Consider the following 9,528-nt stretch of genomic DNA (forward strand, 5'->3'; position numbering starts at 1 on the left):
ATTTAAGTGCTTGATGCACGGCACATGACTACCTCGAGGTCGACTATTTCACACATTCACGGTTAGGAATTATGACGAAACGACAAAACCTTAGGGATTTTTTTTCGAAGACTAGTAATTTCGTTCAAGGATTACGGGAACAGATAACCTCTTTGTATAATTGTACCGACTTTTTGCGACTTCGGAAAAATTTGTCGCCTTTCATTTTCTATTTCCTTTTGAAAAGTAAAATACCTATTCCTCTTTTGGAGTCTTATGCTGCGTTGCTTCCATATCTGAGTTTAGAGTTTGGCCCTTGCTTTTCCAACTTTCTATCGGCACGGATGGATTCAAAAAAGTCATATCACTCAAGATTTTGCGTTTTTTCTTATTTAATTTATTTTGCGAAGGATGAAGTTTCGAGGATGATCGATGCTAGATTCCCCATGAAATTTCCATGATGTAAAGGAAAGAAAGGAGATTTATGGATTGCTGGAGCATATGATTCATGAGGCTACGACTTGAGTTATGGAGATTGGTATCGACGGATAAAGATATCTGGTGGGCACTGTCAAGGGACACTGGAGAAGAATGCATGCGAGCGGTCGGATAAAGTAAAGTGAAGTGCTTGAGATCAAGATCAAGAACAAGAATAAGATTAAGAAATGAAGTCAAGATATTTGAAGAGCGTATTTGATTTGTTTTAGTTGTGTTGTGATGACAATGTGAGGGATGTTTGGTGAAAATTATCAATATCAGTGCGAAGGAACATTGAAAGCTAAGGAAAGATGAGGAGATAGAGGGCTACTTGATGGAGAGGAGGAGGATGAAGGAGGGAAGAAGCGGAAAATTTCCTTTCGTTGTCTTCTGAAATTTGCGATGTTGAACGAAGAGTGATGTCGGATTTGGGCTCAAGAGTAGGTGTGTGAAGAATGTTACTTCTGGTCTAGGATAGGTAGACAACAGAATTGATCTATTGAGACGGGTAGGTCTCGATCGAAGGTCTTTTTGTATTTGGATACTGGGTATGATGAAGGAAGGGAGGAGAGGAAAAGGGGAGGGAGGAAAAGGGGAGGGAGCAAAAGGGGAGGGGCTATGGCTGTGAGTTGGGGTTTTGGTATGTATGTATGTATGTATTATTGATAATGATGGATGGTATGGTGTGTATTTTTGATGATGGTATAGTGTGTGTATTTGTGTGGGGAGATATGGAGTTAGAGATAGAGCTAGTTAGAGCTAGCTGGAGGTAGATTGGTAGGTTGGTAGGTTGATAGGTTGGTAGGTTGGTAGGTTGGTAGGTTGATAGGTAGGTAGATAGATTGGTAGGTTGGTAGATTGGTAGATTGGTAGGTTGGTAGATTGGTAGATAGGTAATGAATAAATGTATTGATGTATTAATGGATATTGGATATTAGGTAAATAGGTAGTAATAGATGTTAGATGTTAGATATGTTTGTGCTGGAGTTATCTATTTTATTGGTGAGTTTTAATTCTTAAGGGGTGGGAAGGAGCGGGCTGAATGCTTGTGTTGAAGGTAGAAAGAAGGTGGGGGGTAGAAGGTAAGGGGGTACTACATTTTTCAAATCTCTGTATCTGCGGCGTTGAAAAGGTGGTGAGATATTCTCATATCAAGGGAATTGTTAGAGATGAAATGAAATGATAGGGTAGAAGGGGGGGAACTGAAGTCTATATTTGAGAATGAAGGGGTGCTGTGTCATGTGTTGTATGTAAAACATCCCATTGTATTTTCTCTAATTTTTATCTAACTATCTACTCTCCGAACTTGCAATACACATCTCTCCCGCTATCTACTGTATTGTGTCGTATCGTCGTATCTATAATTAGTATACTGTCTTTTTATGATTCGTCTCTCCATTAGTTTCTTTCGTCGTATCATCTATTTCTCAGTGTTCGCGTTATCCCAAATCCGTATTTGCACCCTTTCGATCGTTGCTCCATTCCATCCATGTACACCGTAAGCGAAGATATTGATGCGAGAGGCGATTGTCGAAAGAAAGCAGGGGAGTAAACAAGCAAAAAAGCAAGTAAGCATCCAGCTCCAAAACGCGAAACTCCATACGCAAAATTAAATTGGGTATTCCCGCAATGTGCAGCCGCGCCATCGTCAAAAACCCCTCGCAAACAACTCCCTACACAGTAAACCTCCTCTCATCTTTAATCTCCAACTCCATAGCTCTCGTACCCTTACCTCTTCCACCCTCCTTTACACAATCCCTACCCGCCTCATCAATCTCCTGCCACGCTCCCTCTTCATCCTTAATCTTTCTCTCTTCCTTGCACTTCTTGCAAACCTCAAAGATATCTCCGCTGCTACTCTCCCAGTGACATTGGCTACCTCTGCGATTTCTCCAAAAACCCGCTCGGGGTCTATTTTCCCAACTCCATCGAGGAAGACGAAGAAGACCTTGAGCAATATCGTTCATAGTCATCGATCTAGGGAGAGCAGGATCGTAGCGTTGCGCATTATTGATCTCGGCACGATGTCCACGGTAAACTCGCTCGTCAAGGTTGAGAGGGTTTTCGCGATGGAGATTGAGTTGTCGAAGTAAGGTGTCATAATGCGATTGAGATGAAGGATGATTAACAACCATACTAGCGTTGCTTTCTGCTCCCAGAGTCGTTGGGCGAGCATGCGTAGATGTGTTGTCTTTGGTGCGAGTTTGGATTCGCATGAATGGAATGCATGCGAGTCCGATGCTGGCAAATATTATAGAGCAGATATAGACGCGTCGATAAGGGAAAGTTGGATCTTCTATACTTGCTTCTTTTGAGGAGGTGGTGTTGAAAATGGCGGATGTAATGGCTAGACCAATGGTTATGGAGAGTCTGTAGGCTGTTTGAATAATCCCGACACCGAGAGATGCTTGGGTTGGCATTTGTTTATTTGCGTAGAGCTATTTTTTGTCAGAGACGAGTAGGTAGATTTGAGGAGAGAGGAAGAACAAAAAGTGATGGGAAGGAAAAGTTAGAGGAGAAAACTTACATTCGCGACGATGAACTGAAAATCCGCACCAATAACTGTAATGATAAGCGCTGGAAATAGAAATAGCCAATATGATGTGTCCTCCTTGATGAACAGCAATAAAATTGCCCCCGCAAGATACATCAGAGATCCAATACCCATCACAATGGTTCCATGCACTTTTTGAATAAGCCATTGGCCCAAGAAGCTCCAAAATACTCCTGCCACTGCTTGAGGCAACATACGAGCAGCAATTTGTAATGGTGTGTAATGTTGAACATCTTGCATGTACAATGCAATCCAGAATTCGTTTGTGATGAATGACATGTATCCGAATCCCATACAGATTACGCAAAGACTAAAGTTGCCGTTGCGCCAAACCGAAAGATCGAGAAGGGGGTTTTCGTAAAAGTATTCCCAGGCAATAAAACCGAAGATGAAGAAAACACCAAATATAAGTAAAAGAACGACGTGTACTGATAGCCAACCACTTTGAGGTCCTTCTCTGTGAAGTCATTAGTATAAGTGTAAAACTGGAAATGATTGATAACTTACGTCAGTCCTGCTGATACCAAAGCGACAGCCAAGACAATGAATATAGAACCAGCATAATCAAATCTTCGAATCGCATCTGATCTATTACCCACTCGTGTGATCACAGGCACCGTCCAAAAAGCAAGTATAACCAAAAGAAAGAAGAAAATGGCCATGACGACAAAACTCGCTCTCCATCCGTAATATTTCACAGCGAGACCGGACGAAATACTTCCTAAAATGAAGCCGAGCGGATTGCCAGTTCCAAGAGCACCACATGCCATATTTCTTCGACGACCTTCTGGATAAGCAGTGAAGAGGATACCGAGAGCTGGTGGAGCAATTGCTGCTGTACAAATTCCAAGAAGACCACAGATGACGATTAGTTCGTATGGTCCGGGACTCCAAGCAGCGACGAGAGCAAAGGCACTCATAAATAGTAATCCAATAAGCAACTGAATCTTTCGACCCATTTCATCCGCTACTTTACCAAAGAAAAGCATGAAAGAACCACTGCCAAGTCTAATTGATTGTTAGCATCCTGCTGCTTCATCCACGTCTGTGAGAGTGGACATTATAAATATATATGGGAGAATTACCCAACTGCAGCTGCAATCCAGGTCACTTGAGAAGCAGAGGCTTTTAATCCTTGGCCTATCGTGTTGGTCATGATGAGTATGACACCCTGAATGATAGTTGTGGAAGACGAAGCAAGCATAACCGTAAATACGAAAGCCCATTCTTGGGCCCAGTTTGAGAAGCATGCGGGTCGGGAGTTTGTGTCGTGGTCGGTCATAATTTGCAATCCACTTGGCTCGAGGTTGCATTCTTTGATTGTAGGGTCGTAGATTGAAGAGGTCACGTCGGGATAACAGGCGTTGGCAGCAATTAGTTCTGGGGCTCCACGACAGATTCGTCCTGGAGGAAGATAGATTGTGGGCGGAAGAACATCAACATGAGCAGGAAGCTCCGCGACACTCTTTTCAATATCAAGAGAGCCTGCCATCTTTATGAGCATTCGCAGGTGTCGTACTTGCCTCTCAGTATGATCGAACTTTATGCGGCGAAGCGGAAAGGTTCAATTAAAAGAGTTGAGAAGTTCTTGCCTGTATGTCGTTTGTATCGGCGTGTATTGACGTTGTAGAAAGAAAAATTTGTAAAGTCTGAATAGGTGGAAAAAATCGGATACCTAAATAGTGAAATCTGCGAGAATTTGATAAAGTGATTGTTGAGGATCTTGATCCACTCCTGGAAGGTAAATCAAGTTAGTTTTGTGTCTCGGGATCAAGAAGAGACCGAAATCGGCAAACAATTTTATTCGAGGGGGTCATATGAGACGAGGGGTTTCCGGTAAAACTTTCCGATGCGGAAGCACGATGTCAACATAGAGAATGATTTTGTTGATGTACTGGCGATGAGCTCAAGGTGGGCTTATGGTAATTTTGCGGTTAAGATATTCGAGGATTATGATTTATGATGAGGAATCTGGGAGAAGTCTTCCTACAATTCCTATTTTGTTTATCGCTGAATAGCAACTGGGGATACCTCTTCCTTGATACTTGGAGCATGGAATGCTCAGTAAAAATTGCAAAATGTTTCACAATCAATCCCCTCTCTATCCAATCCCACATGTATCTAGCAGGTGACTTGAGGGAGTGCTGTTAATGGAGTTAACAAAAGATTAATTCACTCTATTCTCCGACGTCGCTGCACATGTTCCATAAGTTTCATATGATAAGTTGAAGTCTGAAACAGGTCGGAATATCTCGAACATGGAATTCACTTGGAAGAAGCGTAGACGAACAGAGATGGCAAGAGCACTCTAAGTTCACTGATGTAGAGTTTATGAGTGATTCTTTCGTTGAAGGAAAGTTCCACCCCGCAGTTAATGTGAAACTCTGACAGTTCGATAAGAGGGCTTCTGATGGAAAATAATCTATGGTTAAATTGAGTGACGGAATGAAGCAAGCCGCCAACCACAACTATGAACGGTGTAGGTAAGTCGATGTCACCTTTCAGTATTTTCAATACCAGAGCGAGATGATTCGAATATGACCTACGACCCCCTTCTATATGAATAGAAGTGCGCATGCGCGATTGTGAATCAATGTAGTGATTCACCACAGTCATCCCCTTTTACCATGATGACTTGGACAACGATGAGAGAAGAGTATTCAAATGACAGCAAGCGCTGAAAATAAATTTATACTCCATATTGTTAGAACTTCAAGGGCAATTGCTTCGGATCGAATATCACTTGAGATTTTGGTCGTTTCTTATAATGACCACTTGAAAGTAAGATGTTGTCCTACATGGATATCGATGACACTTGGTTCCAACAGAAGACAATCATTCCATTCTCCAGTTTCGAGTTCTTTTGCTATTCATTCTTTGTTACAACAATTTCAGAGCCGTGCCTTTACTCAGGAATAATTAAATGAGGCTGAACTCTCAATGTTTGATCCTTCAACTCGAGGGACTTGTCATTGGTATGTGCCATCATGTGTGCACGAAATCAAGGACTAGCGAACACTGGTTCTAGCTCTCGAATCATCCATTGCATACCAAAGCGCATATTTTCATGAGGCAATGAAAGGCAGGATATATTTCTAAAGTGCGTTACGATACATGGTGGTTTTTGAAGTGAAATGGAGTCACAATGCTTTTGTTATGCTGATTTTGTCTAAAGTTGTTCAATTGTCGGTGATTCTTCGGATCGGAATTTGAAGAAGGGCTCTCCGACGCTAACCGATATCCCCACTACGTGCACGTCCCTGCTATGTGCACGACTTTCAAAATATCGACATTATAGCTTTAAACATCGATGATATGCCTCTAGAGGCTTGTATAGAGCTTACACTAAATCATTTAAAAGGGGTCCAAATCTCTAAATACATTCAAACAGCTAATTTTTTTAAAATCGATCAATCCACATTCTCCCAACAGCATAGAGATAAAACTACCTCAAGAAAACAGTTCCTTTCCGATATAAAACAAATACTTTCTAATAACCAGAAAGAGATTCTAATTAATCAAATTAATAAACTGATATAAAGATCTATTTCTTCTATAAACTGTATAATCAGAAATCTTGTAGAAGAGATTCTAGATAAAAAGATAGGAAAAAACTGGACTAGCAATTTTATCAAAAGGCATTTAATATATTTTAAAAATTGATATCTCCATTGTATTGATAATTTGTATATAAAGGCTAATAATATTGTTATATTTGATTATTTTTATAATTTAGTTTAAACTATTTTCAATTATTATTGATTTTTATTACCTAAAATATTTTTGTTAATACCCCTCTTTTTTTATTTTAATTGATAAAAATAACTATAAAATATGATATATAATTAAAAGATATATATAATTGAAACAAGAAGGGCTTTATGATTAATATAAATAGAACTATAAAAAGAATAATAAATATTAGTGTTTATAATAAAGATAGAATAATAAAAGTTAGGTAAAATAGATTAAAAGAGTTTATTACCCTATTAATAGTTATATGTGTTAATAAGACAATTCTCCCTTCTACTTTTATTTATAAAAAAGATTTAGAGAATCTATAAAATATATAAATTTAGAATATAAAAAAAAAGATAAAGCCTATTTTGGAGTCTTAAATAATGGATGATTATCAAATTTTTTAGTCTATATTAGCTTATAAATGTATTTCACCCTATTATATATTGAAAAATAGATGGAAGATATTATCTACTCATTGTTAATAATTATTCTAATCATATTAATATGAAATTCCTTTCAAAATATAATAAATTAAAGATTATTATTTTGATTCTTTTTTTTTATTCTATATATCACCTACAACCTTTCAACATCAAAACCTTCAATACTCTTATAACAAATTATAGTATATTATTAAATAATTTGATACACAATAACAAAAGGATTGTTAATATAACAAAGTGCATATTTTAAAGTATATTTAAAAAGATTTAAAAGCTTACTACTACAAGGCATAATATTTTATAATTCTTCGAAAAAACAGGTATATATTCTATAAATCGAAGTCTTATAATCAACTGTATTATTCCTGAAATTCCTTTTACATCATTTATATTGTTTAGAATGTGTAGAAATGTTCTTACTATATTATATATATTAAAAGCGATATATAAAATGAAATTAGAATTTTATTGTACTCCCACCCATAAGATTACTTTAAAGCTTTTCAAAGCTATAATTATATTAAATACTGAAACTATTATATAGGTATCAAGATATGGGTAAAGATTTATATTATATCATAAAGGTGAAAGAGCTATGGAAAGGTAAGGCTTTTTTATAGAAAATAGAGTATACTAATAGTATATATCTAAGGTATGAAGGTAATATAGTTGATATTGTAATAATATTTCCTTTTTAGGGTTTACTTATCTTAAACAAACTAAAATATAATCCGATTAATTTTATTAACTTTTAATAAAGTTATGATAAAAAATTAATCTATAAAGCTAGCTTATTATTATATTTAAATTAAATAAATAATGAATTTGATTAAATAAAAATCTAAAATCTTTCAGAATAATATTAAAAAACTCTGATTTCTATTATAAGATTGAAATGAATTCTTTTAAGATCTATAATCAGCTAATTATCCTTTCTCAATCTATTTTATCCTTATTTTGGAATTATATTTAATATAGAATTATTTAAGATAATAGACCTTTTAAACTTTACCTATATAGGCAAATCCGATTTATTTAGATTTATTAAATAAAATACAATAATTATTTCCTTTTAGCCTTTAAGATTTTCGACTAATTATTATAATAACAGATAGTATTTCTATTTAACTTAATAGTAAAATCTATCTTTATTATAATAATTAAGCAATTTATTAAATTCTTATTATTCGATTTCTTTATTTGTATTATTATCCCTTTCCAGAACTTAATCTTGATTACAATGGAACTCTGTTTTATTGATTATAGCTTAATTAGCTAATTTAATTAAATTATAAAATGGTTTAAGTAATAAATTATAGAATATTAAAAAGATCTTAAAAGTAATAAATAATTAAAATAAATAAATATATTTATAAACTTTTAGAATCTTATAGGATTCAATTTATTTATTATTATCCTTTTTTATAGATCAATTAATCTTTATATTCTTAATATAAATTTATACTATATTCTCCTTTTTATATAAAAAAATATTAATGTATATTTTATTTGTATAATCTTTATATTTCTAAATAACTTAAACAACTAAGACTTTCAGCTTTATCAAAATAACATCGAATCAATCTACAATCTCATTAGCTTTTAGGAATTCGTATTTTCACTAATATAAAAGATTTAGTGAAATAGATAAGGAAAATTCGATTTCGAGTTATGGATAAAAATTATAATTAGCAAAAAATAGGAATACATTAATAATTTCTGAAATGATATTATTAAATACAAATTTTACTAATAATAATTAGTTATATTAATTATTCTGGTAAAAGTTTATAAAAGCTTATAAATATTATTTTATTATAATATTAAATCTTTTTATTTAATTATTTAATTCGGGGTAAAATTAAAAAAATCGTTTTAAAATAATTAATAAATATTTAAAGAAATATATTTAAAATATTGATATAAACTATAAGCTTTTATTAGATATAATATTATTAGGTGTATTGTATAAGTAATAGATTTTTTCAATAAAGCGATTAGTAAGTTTCTTTACAAATAGTCCTATTACCAATATAAAATAACGTATCTTTATTAGATAGTAGATAATAGTAACTATATAATTATACTTATAACCATAATATTTATAAATTAATAATAATATAATATAGTTAATAAAAATATCAGACTAAAATTAAAATAGAATTGGTAAGAATTTGAAAAATCCGAAAACTATAAGACAAAAAGATTTTATATAAAAATATAATTGATAGGTTTGTATATAAACTTCAATCTTTTTTATTATATTAAGCCATTAGTATATATAAAAAACAAAATCGATAGTCTTAATATGACCTAAGTGTTTGGTAGATCTAA

The 9,528-nt window shown here is 34.3% G+C and overlaps 1 protein-coding gene across 1 annotated transcript; it reads right to left on the minus strand.

Moving 5' to 3' along the window:
- Positions 1-2,129: 2,129 nt before the first annotated feature.
- On the minus strand, positions 2,130-4,502 carry EAE98_010503 (uncharacterized protein; the record flags this gene model as incomplete). Its single annotated transcript, XM_038958124.1, has 4 exons — positions 2,130-2,894; positions 2,984-3,467; positions 3,518-4,018; positions 4,096-4,502. 4 exons carry the CDS (start codon positions 4,500-4,502, stop codon positions 2,130-2,132), a joined length of 2,157 nt encoding a protein of 718 aa, XP_038805484.1.
- Between the last annotated feature and the right edge of the window lie 5,026 nt (positions 4,503-9,528).

Source organism: Botrytis deweyae (genome assembly GCF_014898535.1).
Source record: "Botrytis deweyae strain B1 chromosome Unknown BDEW_037, whole genome shotgun sequence".
In the NCBI taxonomy this organism is placed as follows: Eukaryota; Fungi; Ascomycota; class Leotiomycetes; order Helotiales; family Sclerotiniaceae; genus Botrytis; species Botrytis deweyae.